We start from the raw sequence: 20,754 nt of genomic DNA, 5'->3' as shown, positions 1-20,754 counted from the left end.
CTCTATTTTCACTTGCCTTTTGCAGATAATTATTTGTTTTGTCTCTCTCTTTTTTAAACAAAAATGTTTAAAAATATAAAAAGTTCAGGGAAATGTGGTTGAACAAAAAGTGTAGTAAAATGGGCTTGTGTTGTTTCACTGGCTTCGAACAATATTTTATAAATTTTTGTCTAATTCGCAAGTCATTTTCATTATAAGAACAAAATAAAGGTAAACAATTAGTCAAGATACAATTGCATAAATAATACTCCATTCGAATCATTTGTTTACCTTTTTCATTCTTTGTGAGATGTATTTTAATGCAAACAATTAATTAGACACAAAATATATAGTTGAAGTAAGTTATTGTAAGGTAAAAATCGAATTACTCCATAATGTAAATGTCGGAAATAAAAATATTAATACATAAAAATTTCAAAATAAAGAGGATGATAATTTTCTATCGGTTTTTCTATCCTATGCGCACTAGGCATAGGACAAGAAACCAAAAAAAGAAATAATTAAATGATGTTTTTACTAGTTTAGCTCACGTGCAAGCACGGTATATATAAAGTTTTACTTTTTTTTTTAGTGTATTATATTTATGAAATGTAAATTAACTAATCTTTTTTTTTTACATTTCTCATCGTTATATTTTGATTTGAAAAATCAAAGTCAATATCATATTAATCATGAAATGAGTATTTCAATGAAAGTTTTTCCTATTACCGAGAGATTAATAGTGTTATTTTATAAAAAAAAAATTCGTATGATTCTTTAAACAAAAAAAACTCCTTTTTATATCATAAAAAGATTGAAGATAATTTTGTGTAGAATGTAAAATACTAAATGACATAAATATATAAATCTGAAAGATTATACGTATTATGTCCCACCATACTTATAGAATATGCTAAAAATAACTAAACTTTATTTTAGGAAATATATTTAGGCGGGAAAATTTGGAGTTTCGCCTATTCATTTAGTAAATAGGGGATGGTAACTTACAATATTTTATTAATTTTACTTTTCTTTACAAAAAATATATTTATTTCTTTCCTTTTTTATTTTCTTATCCTATGTCTACTATGCCTACTGGGCATAGGTTAGAAAAATCCATCTTCTATTTAATGGCAAAAAAATCTCCACGTAGGAACACAGTACTCCGTATTTGGTTAACGATATGATCGAAAGCGTCATTCAAACAAGGGAGGGGAGGCAATAAAAAAAGCACGCCCGGTGGGACTCGAACCCACAATCGTTTGATTAGAAGTCAAACGCCTTATCCATTAGGCCACGGGCGCTTCTTGTCATGTTTGTCAGATTCTTAGTATATCAACCAAGTTACTTACCCACTAAATGCCGCTTACCAATGTCGGTGAATAAATTTAGTAATTTTACTTGAAGCAAATTCTAAAAGTGTAAGTCTTGCTTGCGACGGGTCGCGGGTTGCGACGGGTAGTTTGTGAGAGGAAATGGGTAGAGGGGACAAAGGAGGGTCCCCCCATGTGCTTCCCCCACTCAAGGCAAATGGGTAATTTGTGAGGGGATATGGTATCCGTCTCTTATTTGTGACGGATACCTTCCGTCACAAATAAGAATTTGTGATTCTAAAATGGTATGAAATGAATTGTGATATCATAGTGTTATAGAGTTAGAGTCCCATATTCGAATCAAATTCATACCAAGTACCAATCAATAGATTTACTAATTTTACTTGAAGCAAATTCTAAAATAAGATCGGTGGTTGTCTTATTAGTTAATTTTACGTTTCAATCTCACTTATTCTTAGGGTCGTTTGGTTCGAAGTATTGAAATGGTATGGAATGGATTGTGATATCATAGTGGTATGGAGTTAGAATCACATACTTGCTCATGAGTGTTTGGTTTGATCATGAAATGAATATAGATGTAGTAATAATATGGAATGGAGTACATAGGTATGATACTATGACAGTCCAAGGAGTTGGAATGGTGTTAGAATCCATTTGATATCTAACTTCATTCCAAAACCTCCAACCAAACACTAGAATGGATTGAATCCATTTCAATCCATTCCAAAAGTTCCAACCAAACACCCCCTTATAAGTTGATTCGTTCTACTCATTTTGTCTCAGTAATTAATTTACATTTATTTTATTTTGTGAGAGAAAATAAAACAATCTAAACTATTAACTTAGACGGATAAAATATCAATTTAGTACTCCTAAAAGTAACAACCATTATCAAAACTTCAATCACACAACAATTTCGAGTGGACTGACTTGAGTCATTTTAAAAACTGTGACTAAATTTGACCCTCATTTTTTATTGATATCATGGCATTTTAAATAAGAAACGAAAATTACAAGGAATTTGCGAAGGTGAAATTCATACAGTTCTCAAATTTATGCTCTATAAAAGTAATTTTTTTGTGTTTTTTTTGTAACCTAAGAGGACTTCATACATTTTAAAGTTGGGTTCTTTTTAAGACAGTTATATCCGTCTTCACTGTAAAATGACAAATACTCATCCATCTATTTTGTCTATTTTATTATTTTCGATGGTCATGAATATGTCCGGCCTAAATAACAATTTATGTACATTTTAAATTTGTCACCTTGATTACCTGTTACTCTAATATACGTAATTTGTAGGATATCACGTATTCGGAGTTTTAGTCGGCCGATATCCTCGTCATCCAAAAAAAAATAAAAAATCATAGGGACACTTTTGACCGGTAATAGCGCGGGAATAAAAAAAGTAGGAAAAGCTGTTATACACACACACACTTGATCGCTCCTCGTCCTTTGTTCCTTCTCCGTGGTCTCTCCGCGTACAACATTTACCCCCAATTCTATCTTCACGATTAAGTTTTCTTCATCAATTTACCTCTATAAATTCCGCCATTAATCTATCTCCTCCATTTCTTCACCTTCAATTCCACATCAATGGCTTCCAAAGATAAACAACGCCCTTCTTTATACCCTAATATCGACAATTCTAACCCTAATTCCTCAACACCTTTTATCTCAAACCCTAACCCTAACCCCCAATCTTCATCCATGTATCCTACTATTAACATGGCGGATCTTGTCGATAACCTATTTCCGGATAATTATAAAGACACGGCGTCCGCACCGCCGGATGTTGCTCCCGTTGAGGAAACCCTAATTTCGATTCCCGGTGCGGTTGTTCATTTGATTGATAAGAAGTACAGTGTTGAGCTTGCGATTGGGGAGTTTTCGATTGTTCAGCTTCGTCATGGGGATAATATCGTTGCGTTTATGGCGCGTGTTTCGGATGAGTTGCAGTGGCCGTTGGTCAAGGAGGAAGCGATTGTGAAGGTCGATGATTCGCATTATTTCTTTTCGATTTCCGACCCGAGTTGTGCGGGGAAGGAAGTGGATCCGGATGATGCGTTGAATTACGGGTTGAGTTTCGCCTCGAAAGGGCAGGAACGGTTGTTGAGGGAGTTGGATAGGGTTTTTGAGGGTTTGGGGAATTTTACGGTGCAATGTGTTTCAAAGAAGAGTAAGGATGAGGTGGTTGGAGTGGCGGTGGCGAGGCAGATGACGCCGGAGGATATTAAAGTTGATGAGGTGAAGAGGGAGACTATGGAGCGTAACTGTGGCGCGTATTGGACTACATTGGCGCCCAATGTGGAAGAGTATAGTACTTCTACCGCGAAATTGATCGCTTCTGGGTCAGCTCAGTTGATTAAGGGGATTTTGTGGTGTGGGGATGTGACCTCTGATCGGATGAAATGGGGGCAAGAGGTGTTGAGGAAGCGAATTGATCCCGTCGAGAAGAGGGAGGTTGATAAGAACACCTTGAAAAGGCTTAAAAGGTTTGTGCCTTGGCTTATTTGATTATGATTGGAGTATTTGGTTCACTAAACTGTTTGCGGTTTTTTGTTTTGTTTTGTGAATAACAGTCATTAGGCCTATTTCTCGATGCAATTTTCATTATGGGTCATCTGTTAACATAGGCATAAGGTTGTGTCTGTTCGACCCCCTACTACTCCGTTGCTTGGAGCCATTGAGGCACTTGGTATTGTCTTGTTTATAAGGAGACCTTGAAAAGAGTTAAAGATTTGTGTTTCGGCATAAGTGTTTAAGATAATAATTCAAAAATATTCTCTTTGATGTTAATTCATGTACCTGGGTATGGCTGTGTACATCCGACCTTCCTCACTCTGTTGTTTGCGGGAGTGCTTGTGTAAATGGGGGAATGTGAATTTGGTAGATTGGCTTACACACTAATGGTCTACTGATTGGGTAACATGCTTTTTCTAATGTTGCATTCGTTTGAACCCTTTTATTTACTGCCTTGGTGGACCGCCTCTTTGTAGGCACTAGTGCAATGTTGATGTTGTGTCGATTGGTGACTTAATTCTTTTCATTTAGCCTGCTTTGTTAAATAGTGTGGCAGTGATCATGTTTAAGATTTTGTGTTGTCTATGGTTAAGGTTTTAATGTGTCATTTGTTCGGGGTTTATTGCTATGTGCTGTGCATTGTTCTATGCAAGTAGATTTTATGTGAGTGTCATTAGCCTTCAGTTGGGAATTATGCTGTACTCAGAGTACGGTAGTCTGCATATATCACAATACTCTTAGCATATTCATCAAAGAGTCAATATATAAACGTTGAATGAGTTGACATATTGTCAAACAAATTGACAAAAAAATGCAAAAACTTTTGTGGAGACATTTGATAAACATGTTAGCTCAATTTAGTTTGATTATATGCAAACTCCATTTGACTCAATGACCATGCTAACTAATCTCGATGACTATGCTACACTGGGAGTACGGTATACCAAGTGTCTTCACTTGCCAATGGTGGCCAAAGAGTGATAAGTTGCTTTTATGATAGTACAAGTTCACTTGCTTCAGCATGTGCCAGTGTTAGCTGCTAACTATTGTGCTGACTGTTCATGCAGAGCGAAGGCCATGACAAAAATGACAAAAAGCGTGGCGACTGGAGTGCTGACTGGGGTTGTGAAAGTGTCGGGATTTTTCATGAGCTCAGTTGCCAATTCTAAAGCGGGCAAGAAATTCTTCAGTCTATTGCCTGGAGAAATGGTCTTGGCTTCCTTCGATGGATTCAGTATGTCCTTCACCTCTCAACTCTTTTCGGTTTAAGATATTTTTGTGCATCTCTTTAGGCTGTTAGCTGATGTAAGATATAATACCATTAGCTGTGTAAGTTTGCAATTGCAAGTATCACATTAGTCCTATACTAGTGTACTTATTGTGTCAAAAATCTTGTTTTGGTTACAGATAGAATCTGTGATGCTGTTGAAATAGCCGGAAAAGAAGTTATGTCAACAACCTCCACCGTAACAACTAGATTAGTGACACACAAGTAAGTAACTCTATTTGTTTTTCATTATAAGCGACATTATCTCCTTGCTTCTTTTAAGTCAAATGCTCAATTCCTGGTTTGATGAGGCTCTCCAACATTTACGTAAAATTTTTCTTGGTTTCCAATGGAGTTCAAATCTCACTCTTCTTTGGCTTTGGAACATGATGGGGTAAAGGAAAATGATCCATTAACTGGTCATGCAGTGCGCTTATTGCACCTAGGTGCAGCAGTACAACAATGCAAGACTCGACGAGTCAACATTATTTTCATTAGGAGTCATTTGGAAACAGTCTGTCTGTGGGTTTTACTATAGGTGTAAGGCTGTCTATATACCCCTACCTCGACTTAGGCTGGCTATCTCAAGTGCAGAAGGATAGGTTCATAACTTGAACAGGATGACATCTTTAGCAGATGTATTTCACTGTCTGATTAATGTTGGGCTTTTTGTATTGTTTTCCCAGAATGTGTAATAGGGTGTACATAACTTAAATCGGCAAAGCACAGTGTTGTTAGATTATGATCATCCTTTGTGTTGATATTGATGTATGCTTCCTTTTATGTGATGCAGATATGGAGAAGAGGCAGGTCAGGCAACCCACGAAGGGCTAGGTGCAGCAGGACATGCCATCGGCACAGCTTGGACTGTTTTTAAGATCAGGAAAGCGTTGAACCCTAAGAATGCCGTCAAGCCTACTAGTTTCGCCAAGACTGCTGTGAAAGCAGCTGCTGCCGAATACAAGTCCCAGAAATCTAAGAAATGACTTGTTATTCAGTCCACAACCCTCATTCTTCTCCGAGTATGAGCTGTATTGTATCATAGTATCACCTATGTTGTATCTGACATCTAGTATTCAGTTTGATTCTCTGTATTATCTTTCAATTGATTTGCTTGTGTACCATCCTTTGTATGTAATATAAACAAATCACCGATCTTGAATGTTTGAAACAATTACTGGTGCTATTTTTGTCTAACTATACTTCTCCCCCTATTACAAGCGCAATGCCGTGGCAATCAAAACACTCTCTTCTGTTCTATGTTCTGGAATTCCCAGTTTGGGGACTTTCAGAAACAGATTTGTATGAAATGTACTGCTGTCTGTATATATTTTCACAGTCAAACTTTAACAAAACCCTTCAACATGAAGGAAACAGTCATAACTCATAAAACAACCTAATCAAGTAACCAGAAGTGGCAGTGATATACTGCAGTTTCGACACGAGTTATCAGGTAATTATCTAACTTTATCCGGTCATTTTACGACTTTAATCATAGTTATCTGTATGACTGTATTTACCACATGTATAACTAGTTATTTACCAATTTGTGCAGGGTTTTGAGGCAGTATAGTGGTTGGTGGTGGATGAATGACTATACACACACACACAGAGGAGTACTTTTGGATAAGGTGGCATTTGCAGATAATGGGGCAGCTATTGCTTATTTGATTGGTAAGAAAATAAAGGTGCAGAACGTCATTTTTGGATACCAAGCATAGTTTATTAAGTTGATTGGACGATGCAAAATTCCAAGGATGAAAGCGATGTGTACAATTCTGATGCCTGCTCATTTGTGGACACTTGACCACTGCTTCGCTTTTGAGGTATTGCTTCTTAAATTGACACCTAGTTTTTTCTTACGTACACAGCTTATCATATCCTAATACATTTGGTCCTGTTTAAGACGGTCTTAATTTCAGACTTTCTCGCAACCTCCTTTTGTTTCCTCTTTCCACCTTTATTTTAATCAGGTGTGAGATCCCTCTTAAGTTAAGACGGTCTTAAGCAAGAATCGGTGATCCTAATATTATTATCCTATAGTAACATTTTTTCCGTTTTTAATGAAACCAAAGAAATACCCTTTTCTGTAATTTCAATTTTCAACTGATAAAATGAAAATACTCCTTAAATTGTGCACACTTCTTTTATTGAAATGTGTTTAATATTCAATGTAAGTCTCGACGTAGTTCTCATTTTCGTTCATCAGCAAAGAACCTTTGAAGAATCGATCATCAATGATATATAACTTGATATCGCCTCCAAATATTGTAGTATGAACTAGGCAACCTTTATAAAGTAGTTGCATGCTTATTGCAACCCAAATTTAATAGCATGCCTATACTGATCTTGTATGTTTATAATTTAATATGCATGCAAATGTGATCGCTATTTATCTCCCCTTTTACTTTTCATAAACTTTGTACAGAAAACATGATCCATTCGTAGTGGAGAGCCATGTATTATTTTCATATAGCTTTACAAGTTATATTAATATTCTTTTTGCTCTCAACCAGTCTCAGATTTCTTAGAAAAAGGCTCATCAACTGTTAATGCTGCAAAATATAACCAGGATATGATTTTCAGAATATTGTGGAGATCTGATGGATTCCATTTGGGAAGCTTTAGACGTCAACAACCATATTATTAGTGGCAAAATTTGGTTTTTAATTTCGGATTCAAGCTCAATAAAATTACAAGGGTAACAAAGCTCACCTTCTAGATTTTAACATTCGAATTCCACATCTCTGATTAAGCATCATTGAATCATAGTCAGTTGCTATCTGTGTTCAAGGATTTGAGTGGGAGAATTGGCGGGTATGAAGAAAATCCTCAGTCTTAGCAATATACCGTGACCTACGTTGGTTTGTCAAATTATCGTCCTTTGTCAAATTTTGATCTTGGAATCGGTGGATAAATTGTTCAACTGCCGACTTAATTAAACCCATCACAGGTTTAAAAATGGTCGTGGTAACCATCAAAACTTGTACAAAATGTTACCATATAGTTGTGACACTCATGTACAGTATGTTGGGATGAAGTAAAGTTTGGGCCATATAAATAATTTGTATATTTGAAGCCGCCCCACTTGTCCTGATTGTAACGACATGGATGTTATGTCAGCGTCTTTCCTGCTCCTGTGTTGTTTCTTGGGATGTCTTCACTCTTCAGTGGACTCTCAAAAACTGTCTTTGTTATTCTACCTAATTCTAAGCTCTTTAATTTCACATGCAATAGTCCTAAAGTCTCCAACAAAGTGTGGGTATTCTATCAAGTTAGTTAGTCAACCGCCTATTTATGAGTCGAGTTGTACGTAGTCTTACCCTGTAACTAAATTATCAGCCGATAATGAATATGCCTTTATTTATTTATTTATTTATTAACTTCAGTAAATTAATGAAATTCTTCATGATTTAATCTTGACTAGTGTAGATGCTCTATCCTGTTTTGGTCGGCTAATAGGAGCTAAGCTCAACTGAACTGAAATTAGCTGAAATTAAGTTAGAAAGAACAAGCCTATGGGTTATATGCAAAATTGCAAACTCTTTTTAATGATTCCTCAATCATGGTCACTATGTAGAGTTTAGGTCTCTCCACCCACAAAAAGTTAGCAGCCACATATTTATCTTTATATGATATGATAAGAACTTTTCACACCTATAATGTTAAATTAAAGAAACCCTTTTAGTTTAGACTTAATTAAGACACTATTTATTGGAGCAAAACACTTTATAGGGAGGTTGTTGTGTTTGTGGATGAGGAATAAGAGAAGCAACAAACAGTCTGCAGAATATGACAGCAAGTTTTCTAAGCATCTAAAATTTTCAACTTTTTTCTGTGCAATATCTTCTTCTAGTTAGCTTAGTAGTAGTGTGGTACAAGAATAAAAATGGCAGAGAATGCAAAAAGGGTCTCATCTGAGTCCTCATCACCAAGAACATCATCACAAGAATCTCCACGACGAAAAACTATGTCAGACAAGTTCTTTTGTTTCAGTAGTTCTTGCAGAAGTAACCCAACTTTGAGATTTAGAAGGCAACTTCATGGTGATGTTGATGAGGAACTTCAGTATCCAAGCTCTTATTGCTTATCTTCATACTATAGTGTCTTTGTAGTTCGTCTTGCTATAATGGTACGTATGAGACGACCTCTCTAGTCTCTATTATTCCAAAACTTGCTCGATATAAACCGGGTAAGACAGTCATATGATTTAAGGTTTTGAGGTGTGGTGTTTAAGGTTTCAAGCTGAAACCGCCCAAAGCTTTAGAAACTCACCATTTATGATATTAAAACTCGGTTTTGGGCTTGATCTCGTAATAAATCATTTGAGCCGCAAATGCAATCAATACAGTCTCAAAATACAGTCATTGCACCTTTAATATCACAATAATGTCATCATTATGCAAGGCCGCGACCCATATTTAATGCCATGGTACCATCGTAAGACTGTCTTACCCGACATTTGTTGTCTATGTGGTGTTTTGTAGGTTCTTTTGGCAGTTTTGATAGGTTTGCTGACTATACTAACATGGCATTTTACTCGGGTCTACACAACGAAATCTTTGGATACTCTAGCATATGGACTTCGCTATGAGCTTCTGCAACGTCCCCTGTTGCGAATGTGGAATATTTTGAACTCCACCATTGAAGTAACAACAGCCCAAGTCAAGCTCTCTGAGATCGTTATTCGGCGTTTTACCACCCAACCTGTAACTCAAGCACAACAAGTTGAGGTAGATTCCCAACTTCTTTTTAATCTTTTCCCTGTCATAAGAATAAATCAGATAGTCTTACAGAACTTTTGTTTATAACTTGCAGCTTTACGGAATGATGAAGGATGTAATGTGGGCATTATTCGCAAGCAATAAAGCTTTGAATTCAATGACAATAAACTACAGAAATGGGTTTGTTCAGGCGTTTCATAGAGATCATAGGAGCAATAACACATTATACATATACTCTGATATCGCAAACTATTCAATCAGTAACTCATATGGAATGAGTAAGTTCTCGTCTCATGAACGATGGAATGATCAGACAATACATGGTAACCTATCAGCAATCTGGTACCGGGAGCCTATTGATCCTGTAACCGGGCTCAGGTTGGGAAAGCAAAGCCGGATTCCTCCTGATGAACTGATAAATATTGCAGGTATGTAATGGATCAGTTTCGGATAGGATTCAAAATTTTCAAATTCAATCCAAAACAGGATTTGACCTAATTGTTTTTCCTCTATTTTTGGTCCGCCTAACAAAGCTTACAAATACAAAATAGTTTATCCATCTATCGGATTAGGTAGGTTTCGGTTTGTAATGGATCAGTAATGGATTTGACTGAAATAGTGAAATCTTTAATGAAGAATTTGGGTGTGGGTCTATTAAATGGAGTTTTTTTTATATTTTTTTTCGTTCCGGTCGATTCAGTATTGGACTCAATTGCCATCCGTAATATTTGCAGGCATATCACAAGTACCTGATGGTGTAGCTTCATGGCATGTAGCTGTGAGCAAGCACTCCAATTCGCCATTGCTTTCAGCCGCTTTGCCTGTGTGGGACCCATCCAATGAGAGTATAGTGGCCGTTGTGGGGGTTACTACAGCGCTGTACAGCGTAGGACAGTTCATGAAAGAACTTGTGGAGTTCCATAGTGGCCATATATACCTGACCTCTCAACAGGGCTACCTTCTTGCTACTTCTACAGATGCCCCTCTTCTGAGAAATTCGACAACAGGTCCAAAGCTTGTTATGGCCGTTGATTCTCAAGACAATGTCATTCAGCAGGGCGCTCAATGGTTGCAGAAAACTTATGCAGACAAGTTTCCTCCCATTTCTGGGGTTCATGTAGAGAATGCCAATCTCGGGGGCAAGAAATATTATATTGATTCGTTTTTCTTGAACCTGAAACGACTTCCAATGGTAAGATCTCAGCGTTTGTCTGATTCACTGTTGAGAATTGTTCAAGTGTGTGCGGTTTGACAGGAGAAATCCTCCATTTCATGGAAGTAGGAATTCCTAAGATTTTTTTTTCTTTATCAACCAAACAGTTGTATGTCAAACCGCGAACACTGAATTCTCATGAAATTTGTTGGCAATTAAATGATCGTGGTATTTAATTATATATATTCACATAGTTGTAAACTATGCTGTGTAATTACTAATTACGAAACAACTTTGATGTGCAGGTTGGTGTGATCATTATCCCTAGAGAATATATAATGGGGAAAGTTGATCGAAGAGCCTATAGAACATTGGTGATACTTATATCTGCCTCGGTCTGTATCCTAATAATTGGATGTGTTTGCATTTTAATACTGACAAATGGAGTTTCAAAGGAAATGAAACTTAGAGCAGAACTTATTGACCAACTTGACGCGAGGAGACGTGCTGAGGCATCAAGCAATTACAAAAGCCAGTTTTTGGCAAACATGAGGCAAGTATGGTAAACAGTGAGCATGTGATTTGCTGCATTTGTATCCTCTCAAAAACTGATCTTGAAAATATGTCAACAGTCATGAGCTAAGGACACCAATGGCTGCTGTGATTGGGCTGCTGGATATTCTGATTTGTGATGATTATCTGACAAATGAACAATATTCAACTGTAACTCAGATTCGGAAATGCTCAAATGCCCTTCTCCGACTTCTTAATAACATTTTGGACCTTAGTAAGGTATAAATATTTCCAGTTTATTCAGTAATTGCTAATCAGTTACTAATGTACTGTCAAACTGGTTGTCTTAATCTTATTTTTCTTTATTACTAAACAGATTGTTTCTGATATAGTAAGCTGTCAAATATTTGCAGGTTGAAGCTGGGAAATTAGTGCTGGAAGAAACGGAATTCAATTTGGGTCGAGAGCTTGAGGGACTCATTGACATGTTCTCAGTTCAGTGCGCTAATCGTCATGTAGAAACTCTTTTAGATCTTCCGGGTACAAATTCTAAAAACTCATTTTCTTAATATCATAGTTACCTACTTACCTGCAATGTTTATATGATTTGCGTTTTACATGACTCATAATTCTTTGGTTTTCTTAATGAAATTCTTTCTCTGGTTTATTATTAGATGACATGCCTAGCTTGGTGCGAGGAGATTCTGCTCGAGTTATTCAGATATTTGCAAATCTCATTAGCAATTCTATCAAATTCACAACATGTAAGTGGTGCTGGTTTTCTACAGAGAAAGGAAAACTATCATTGATATTGTGATGGAAAAGGAAAGAAATGTACGGAGTACTTGACATGCCAAGTCTCGGAGAAAAAAAAAAAAACAGGCTAACTGTGTAGTTTTTTTGCCCTGCAGCTGGTCATATAATGGTAAGAGGATGGTGTGAACGGCCTGATATTTGCAGCAACAGAGGAAGGCTACCTTTCAATCAGGATTCAACCTTTGTTTCTATGGACAAGTCAAAGCAACAAGGACTGTTTAAGAAGAATGCTTCCAAATTTGAAAATAAAGTGATACTTTGGTTTGAAGTAGAGGATACGGGCTGTGGTGAGAACAAATATCCGCTTTTAATACCGTTCTTGCTTCTCCACATATTTCATGTCTCTGACAACAGTCCACCTTTAACTTAGGTATTGATCCAAGGAAATGGGACTCGGTTTTTGAAAGCTTTGAGCAAGCTGACCCTTCAACTACAAGAATGTGAGGGGTTCAACTATTGATGATTTGATTCTCCTACTGATTTCTGACAGTTTATTATCTGCAGTTCATACCGCTTAAACTATTCTTTTTCAAAGCCCAATATGTTTTTCTTGTCTGTTTTCTTTCAGGCATGGAGGGACTGGTTTGGGTCTTTGCATCGTACGGACCTTGGTGAGTAAATTAGGTCTTAACATTTTCTTATGGTAGCCCAGGTGCATACTTTTAAAGACTCTAATCTGAAATCTTCTTGCAGGTTCGTAAGATGGGAGGAGACATCAAGATAGTTGAGAAAAATGGTCCTGGGACACTAATGCGGCTAAGCTTGCGTATTGGTACTTCCTCAGATAATACAGTACAGCAATGTGAAGTAGAATTCGCTAGCCATAACTTGTTGGTCAGTAATCCTTCTCTTTGTACGTGTTTTACATTGTAGTTCCTTGTGCTAGTATGTTAACTAGCGTAGCTGGTAAGGTGGTTAGGGTGGCACAACGGCACCTACACCTGGCAAAACTTACAGTTTTACACGAATCTTTCCATAAATAACCCCAATCTGATATGACAAACCTGCTTGGACCCATACTCGAAATGACTGATGGTGACAGACGAATATAGAACCCAAAATGACTCGATTTGACCCTAAATTGCATCTTATACCTGAAATGACGTGACTTGTCCTGCAAATGACCCATTTGGCAAATCTAATCGTACACTTATTTAAGGTTATTCATAGAAAGTGTTTAATCCAGGTACTAATGGCACTGAATGGCAGTAAAGGAAGAATGCTCATGTCTCAGTGGTTAGGCAGAAAGGGTGTTTGTACTTTGCAGGCCTCAGACTGGAATGAACTAACACAATTGCTTGGCAAAATTTTTGAAGACAAAGGTTCTCTCGATGGAAATTTCATAGACTTGAAACCCCCTGTCGAACTTTTCAATGATATCGGGTTCAAAGACATAGGGAGCTTACGTTTTGTGATAGTTGTCGATATTGGCCTGCTCGACTTGAGTACCGACATTTGGAAGGATCAACTCAATTACCTTGCCAGATATGCTGATAAAGCTAAATTTGCATGGATACTAAATCATGACACGTCTACATCGGTCAAGATGGAGCTTAGACAAAAAGGGCATTCGTTAATGGTTAACAAACCGTTGTATAAATCCAAAATGACTCAAATATTGGAAGCTGTCATACACGAAAGGAATCCTGGATTGAACAGAGAAAACAAAAGTGCCTCGTCTTCAGCAAGTACGTCAAAAGGAGATGTGCATGATTGCCTCGAGGTTGAGCCCATTCATTTTGATGGATCTTGTTCTGAAGATTCTTCTGATAAAGGGGATCTTCAATGCTCGAGCTCTGGATCTACGCAATTGACAGCAGTAAACAACAACTATCTTCTTGAACATGATGAAGACGTTCCGGACCTTAATCAGAGAAAAAGGGAAAACTCGGGAAACTGGTGTACTGAAGAAAGGACTAGTGAGCAGGTAGGGAAGAACATGAACGAACAGAAATGCTTAGAAGGCCTCAAGATACTTCTTGCAGAAGATACACCAGTCTTACAGAGGGTAGCCACTATTATGCTGGAAAAAGTCGGGGCTAAAGTCATGGCTGTCGGAGATGGATTACAGGCGGTAAACACTCTTAAATCCACCTTATGTTCTGAAGGCTCTAGTGGTGCTCATCATTTTAAAGAGGGATATACAGGTCAATTTCAGACATTAAGGCCTACTTTCCCTCCATGTGACCTAATTTTAATGGATTGTCAGGTATCTTCCTTTCTCAACTCTGTTAAACGCATTAGTTTTCCTTCGGTTCTTAACTTCTTATACAAAGTTTGCATATAAAACGGTCTTACGTTACCTCTACTGATGGGTAGAGTGGCGGACCTGACAACACTCTTCTGACTTGGACCGAAAATGATCAGAACCCAAACCGAGTGAGCCATTTGCTAGGTCTATAATGACGGGTCGCTTTTTAATCTAAATGTGCATTTGTTTCAAAATCTAAGCAGACATTAGACCCTTTGAGCTTAAAACTTAAAAGTGAACTGATTATAGCCTTAGGTTTAAGACGTTCTTGTATGAGAATTATCGTTAATTGAACAAGGCTTCTAAAATAGACAGTTGTTGGGCTGTGCAGATGCCAAATATGGATGGGTATGAAGCTACAAAAGAGATCAGGAGACTAGAAGCTGGAACAGGAGTACACATTCCAATTGTCGCGCTAACAGCTCATGCTATGTCATCTGATGAGGCCAAGTGCTTAGACGTGGGTATGGATGCATATCTAACCAAGCCAATTGACTACAAACTTATGGTGTCCACCATTCTTTCACTAACCAGAGGAAATGACGTGAGCTTAGGATAACATACTTTATAGTTTTTGTTACCTTACGCCTAACATTGGCTAGTATAGTCATGGTTACTCGGCTCGCATTGTATACTTCTCACCTTTTTTTTTTTGAGTTAACATGTAAATTATCTTTAATATTATTTTACATGCAAATATATAACCACAATCACCTTCACCTTTGAGGGTCTTTACGACATTTATTGCCGATCTCAAGTTGTGGCTAAAGAGGAGAGAATTAAAATATTACACACATGAATCAAAATTTAAAAATAATTGGAGAGTCCTCTTCAATTCTTCATTATACTATACATGAATGAAGGCCTGGTGAAGTAGAAAAGATGCTAGTGTTATTAGTTCATCTGCTTATCCAACATACTAACTCAAACCCAAGTCCAAAGGAAGGACGATCGATCATGATAGAACGAACAAACTCCGTATTTTGGAAGAAGATTGCAAGAGTGCTGCAAGGTGCACAGTATAGTTGACAAGACTCAGTAACTCACATCAGGTTTCTTCGTAGTTATAACTTGTAAATACAGAGCGACAGGCATTCGTAGCAGCAATATATCAAACTACGAGCAAAAAACAAAAAATTGGCCTATGCAGGTCTCGAACCTGCGACCTTCGCGTTATTAGCACGACGCTCTAACCAACTGAGCTAATAGGCCAGGTTGTTAAATAAATACACTTCATTAATTAAATAATAAATAAAGAGTACTTAGTTTAGTTTGTGTTTAATCAATCAAGTCTGGGAAATCAACATTCTCTTGCAAGTTGCAACATCAACGACAGACGCCATGAAAGAAGATTACGAGGTTTGAACAATTTCTACTCTTTCTTTCTTCAATTAAATTTGTTGGTTGAATTATTAATTCGATTAATTGAATAATAATTAGGTTGAAGAGAAGAAGCAAGCAGCAGCAGATGTAATGTCGAATTACTCTAAATTTGCGCTTACTTGTATCGGTAATCGTGTTCGTCCTTCTGATTTACGACTTCATCTCATGAAGGTATTCCTTCTGTAATCGCTTCATATATTTTCTCCTATTAACCCTAATTTTTCATTATTCATAAAATAGCTAATTATGTACAGTATCGATTTTTACTGTTGAATGTTTATTACTCGATTAGCTTAGCTTCTCTAAGCGCGATTAATTAAAATGAGCAAAAATGCGCTTTTATTTCGAGTTCAGGATATTTAGTCAAATTTGTTGTTGAATTTACTTGATTCACAAAAAAATTGGTAGAATTTGAATAGGTTGAGAGTATTTGGTGCTCAAACTTATCCATGTCGCAGACAGTGTGATAGATCCTTTGCAACATGTATGTAGGGTTGTGAATTGTTGTTTTCTACTGTATTATGTATGATGCGAGGACATTGAGCTGCTTGCTTGCTAGAAATCGTAAAATGATAGTGCTACTCAGTAGTGGTGTGTTGTTGATGGCTTGCTAGGTTATCACTATAAATAGCTGGGGAGAAGGAAAGTTATGCACCGGTTGATTAGGACCACACCCTAGTTACTTCAGCCTGGTATCTGCAACTGCTACTGCTCTAAACACGGGGTCCTTAGATGACCGTGCTAGGTCCCACTGCCTCTTAGAAGACCAAGAAACCTAAGTAGGACCAACATAGACAATGTAGCCGGTAGTCCACTACTTGACTCAAACCACCCATCGACACCCAACAATAATTTGGTTTTGTTTGTGAGGTACAAGGGTCCATGCCTTGTTTTTGGTGAGTGCAAAGTATTCGTCTATTATGGTGGACTTCCATTAGGGAATAGACAATTTTTTTTAAGTGATGTGAAGGAGGGTGTGCGGATCGTTTATGGTGGCAAAATGAGCATCTTCTGGATTGGGTGTTAATATGTTGTTGATTAGTTGCGTAACAATGGTCCATTGTGGAGGAGGGGGGAAGACGAACGTGTGGCAGTGGGCTGTGAGGCAGGGGTGTTAGATTAGGTGTAGGCTGTGGTTGCAGGTATGGCGGATGGGTTCTGGGCTGTGGTACTAGGGATGTCAGATGGGATCTGGACAGGGGATATAGGGGTGGCGATTGGTGTCTGGTCAATGGGGTCAGAGGTGTTTTGTGGAGTCTGGACAGTGAGGGCCGAATTTTTGGGTGGTGTGACTTTGGGCAGTAGGATTAGTGATATGTTTTGGTTGGGTGGTGGGCAAGTATTAGTAGTTCAATGTCGCACCATATGTCGGTATGATAGGATTGAGTTGGAATGGGTACTAGACTAGGATTTTTCCAATAAAACGAACATGACGTGAAGTGTAGATGCCATTTGAGACGGGATCGAGACAATGATAAGTACTTTGTGTTCAGAGTAGCTAATGAAATTATGAAAATGCAAGGTGTGGAACGTGGGTCAAGTTTGTGAGTTGTGGATGGATGGAGCTAAGTGGATAGAGCTATAACTGCTTAGTATAGTGATCGAGGGAAGTTAGGTAATATATGTGTTGTCTTGAGAAAAATAGGAGCACTCCACCCTCCACAGATCGGAGTCGGGGGTGCTGATGAGGACATGGGGAAGACGGAGAATGGATACCTGTGGCTTTTATTAATTAAACATGAGTTACAGTGCATAAAGAAATCAATAGCAGAACTTAATGAATTTTTTTTAAAGAAGTTTCACAATATTAGTGCAAGGGTGGCCTAGGCGATGATGCCAGGCCAATGAGTCAGACTTGACTCCTAGATGAACTTGAAGGGAAAAGGGAACAGATGTGCCGATTTTTTGTGCCTTTAAGAAGAATTCTGCCTGTCTCCTCGTCTCCCGTTCCTTGACAGCAAACGAATTATAGGATGGGAGGGAGTGGGCAGTGAGGGGGGCTACAAATTGTTGTGAGAATGGTGGGATGGTTTCCTGTTTGAACTACTGTCGAAATGGCGTGTGACAGTGTGAAACGAGGCTGGGTAAATGCCTAAATGTGTGTCGAGTGGGATTATTTGAGCAAGAGTTTGTGATTGATAAGTTTCCTTTGAAGATCTTCAGATGAGAGAGGATTATCGCGAGCGCGAACGACATTGATGATAGGCTTTTAGGATTCATCAAGACCACATAAGACTGTGGAAGGTATGTCTTTTAGGTCCATGGACTTGCTTAGTGTCACGGTCATACTACTTTGAGGTCGTACTACTTTGAGGCTTTGAGCCGGAACGTGGAGCGCACCCTTGTCTAGTCATGCGATAAGAATGCAAGTTTAAGGAACAAGCATTTGTGGGGGATTGCCCACTAGTGCTTTATTAGCGATCTGTTGGAATCCTAGTATCAGTTATCAAATGGACAAACATGAGAGTAATTGAAATGCAAGCAAAAAGGACTAACAAAGCTTGTGATATGATGTGGATTGATTGACTAGCACAGTACCACCTCCTAGAGAGGCTTATTTGATCATACAAGACTTGTAGCAGTAAACATATTGAAAGTGCAGAATAGCGATACGTTTTCTAAATGCCTAAAAACGTATCTTAAACTAAACATCATATGCCAGGAAGAAAGTAATCAATCTTGGGAGTAGTTTTTGACACGAAGAACGAAAGTAAAAATACACATATGCATAAAGTAAATCCAGGGGTCTAAGATGTGTGTCGAGATGTGTAGACCATCACACCTGGCAACACTACATATACCTCGTAATTGTTTTGTCTGTCTTAGTGATGGTTTCGAGATGGTCTTTAATTTGCAAGAGATGCCTCGTAGAGGGATGGGCATATGTTTTGGCAAGAGTTGTCCATGCATCACGTGAAGTTCTGCTTTGGGATATGAGAGGAGCAATAGCGGGAGACAAGGTGCCGCCGATCAGGGCACTATGGATTAGTTGGTTGGCATAGCCAAATATTATAGTCCGGGTGGGAAGATTTTTTGGAGTGGGTTTCAACCATTTCAACTATTTTGGGTGAGGGACATCAACAAATTTGAGAAGATCGTAACCAAATAGAATTTGCTTCAATTGGCCACACAAAGATTGATAGTAGTTTGTGGTGAGTTTTGTGCAGTTTGCGAAGCTGACGATGATGAGAGGGTTGGTGGGATCGTTGGGGGTTGAGAATATTGTGGCTAGAGGTAGACATGGTGGTCTGGGTCGGTGTTCGGAAGACAAAGACTGATGGCCAATTAAAGCAGGGTGTTCGATGATACCATACAAGGAAGAAGTTCTGTATATTGATTGGCTTGAATGATGACAGTGTGTACAAGACTATTACTTCGTACTATATAGTAGTTACAATTAGAATATTCTTAAGCTAATCCTATGCTTGATTGTAGCCGAGATGCATGGAAGCAAAATAAGAAGCAAATCAAAAACATAGCCAAGATAATTAGTAACGTACGTACATGTTATGACTCTTATGAGGACTATACAAAAGAACTTGCTGATACTAGAATATGTTAACTATTGAGGATTAGGGGAATCCTAACTTCCAGTTCCGCCATTGTTTTTGATTGTCTAAACTCGTAATTTCTGGTTAACTGTTCAGGAGATTTCTGGAATGCCTACCACTTTGAAGAGGGGCTCCGTTCCCATTGCTGCTTCTCCAGATGCAATGGGAGAATCATCTAGTTCAGGCACAGCCAGACTTGATAAGGCAGATAGCTTTCGTGCAGCACAGAACATCGACTGAGAGTTACAAATGTAATCATCATATGCAGAATTTGCGATCAGGTTGGACTCCTTGTACTGCTTGCCATTGTGATGTGTTGGTATTGTAGGAAGCAAAAACAATGCTCGATACATGTGCTACCTCAACTACTCAACATATATGTGAATATTCATTTTCGTTTTCGCCTCATCTGCGTTCAAACATTTATACCAGTTTCTTGCCTCATTGGCTGCTTAAATTAGAAACGATCTTTAGTTTGAACCTTCTCTCAATTCATTATGATCTCCCCCTTTCCCACGTATAAATAAAGTAAAAAAAGGTCAATGCTTTTTAACCCATAATATAATAATAATATATATCATGAATACCTGTTTTTCAATAGCTTTACCAACTAAGGTATATCCATCTTAAGACGCTTATACATATGATAAATGAATAAAGTTTGTTAATATTTTTTATTTTTATTTTCTTTAATGTGTGCTGATGTTCATCTAAAAACAGCAAGTATTGCTTGAGACGTCTCACAATCGCCTTTTCTTTTTGACATTATTTAAATCGAGTGAGTTGTCACAAACTTAAGTTTGTGACGATCATAAGTAAGAATTTGTGATTTAAAACAAGGGAGATCATAATGAATAGAGATAGATGAAGGTTAAAGCTAAATATAAGTAGTATAATGAGCCTCTTTAAATACCTGCTGAATTGACTTAATGGTGTGTTTGAGAACCTAAAATTGAATTTGAATTCCGAAATTGAGACAATTTAAGCGTTTGGGAGCCTCTAAAATGTGGAATTGGAATTGGACTCAATTCCCTATCAATTCCACCTTAGTTAAAATTTGGCACTCTCAAATTCCTACCACATAATAGTCATTTCAATTGATTACTTTTTTTTTTTGTGATGCAAGTTTCATCGCAATTTTTTTTATTTATGATTTTTTTTAATCGCAAATACTTTCCGTCACAAGAATTATTTTTTTCTAATAAAAAACTCAAAAAAAAAAAAATTTGGTGACTTCGACCCATACGTGACCCGCCCAAT

The 20,754-nt window shown here is 37.7% G+C and overlaps 3 protein-coding genes and 2 non-coding genes across 6 annotated transcripts; 3 read left to right on the top strand and 2 right to left on the bottom strand.

The window, feature by feature from the left end:
* Positions 1-1,210: 1,210 nt before the first annotated feature.
* On the bottom strand, positions 1,211-1,283 carry TRNAR-UCU (transfer RNA arginine (anticodon UCU)). Its single transcript has one exon. It is a non-coding gene; the product is annotated as a tRNA-Arg (tRNA).
* Positions 1,284-2,681: 1,398 nt separating this feature from the next.
* LOC141643347 (protein EARLY-RESPONSIVE TO DEHYDRATION 7, chloroplastic-like) lies at positions 2,682-6,289 on the top strand. The gene is made up of 4 exons (XM_074452479.1): positions 2,682-3,808; positions 4,904-5,070; positions 5,244-5,328; positions 5,897-6,289. Exons 1-4 carry the CDS (start codon positions 2,910-2,912, stop codon positions 6,087-6,089), a joined length of 1,344 nt encoding a protein of 447 aa, XP_074308580.1. The 5' UTR covers positions 2,682-2,909; the 3' UTR covers positions 6,090-6,289.
* A 380-nt stretch (positions 6,290-6,669) lies between these two features.
* On the top strand, positions 6,670-15,298 carry LOC141643346 (histidine kinase 1). Of its 2 annotated transcripts, none has more exons than XM_074452478.1 (14): positions 6,670-6,929; positions 9,591-9,836; positions 9,922-10,255; positions 10,562-11,019; positions 11,286-11,533; positions 11,613-11,772; positions 11,907-12,033; positions 12,168-12,257; positions 12,405-12,596; positions 12,680-12,749; positions 12,878-12,920; positions 13,003-13,143; positions 13,496-14,518; positions 14,892-15,298. In XM_074452478.1, the coding sequence occupies exons 1-14, from the start codon at positions 6,861-6,863 to the stop codon at positions 15,117-15,119; spliced, it is 3,429 nt and encodes a 1,142-aa protein (XP_074308579.1). In that variant the 5' UTR covers positions 6,670-6,860; the 3' UTR covers positions 15,120-15,298. The 2 variants fall into 2 exon arrangements, with proteins under 2 accessions (XP_074308579.1, XP_074308578.1); XM_074452477.1 differs by lacking the exon at positions 6,670-6,929 and adding an exon at positions 8,641-9,235.
* Positions 15,299-15,670: 372 nt separating this feature from the next.
* LOC141643345 (uncharacterized) lies at positions 15,671-19,895 on the top strand. The gene is made up of 3 exons (XM_074452475.1): positions 15,671-15,919; positions 16,001-16,114; positions 19,591-19,895. The coding sequence occupies exons 1-3, from the start codon at positions 15,902-15,904 to the stop codon at positions 19,732-19,734; spliced, it is 276 nt and encodes a 91-aa protein (XP_074308576.1). The 5' UTR covers positions 15,671-15,901; the 3' UTR covers positions 19,735-19,895.
* On the bottom strand, positions 15,699-15,772 carry TRNAI-AAU (transfer RNA isoleucine (anticodon AAU)). The gene has a single exon. It is a non-coding gene; the product is annotated as a tRNA-Ile (tRNA).
* Positions 19,896-20,754: the final 859 nt, after the last annotated feature.

This window comes from Silene latifolia, chromosome 2 (genome assembly GCF_048544455.1).
Source record: "Silene latifolia isolate original U9 population chromosome 2, ASM4854445v1, whole genome shotgun sequence".
Lineage (NCBI taxonomy): Eukaryota > Viridiplantae > Streptophyta > Magnoliopsida > Caryophyllales > Caryophyllaceae > Silene > Silene latifolia.
The sequence above is the reverse complement of the archived record's forward strand: the minus strand, read 5'-3'. Positions and strand labels throughout refer to the sequence as shown.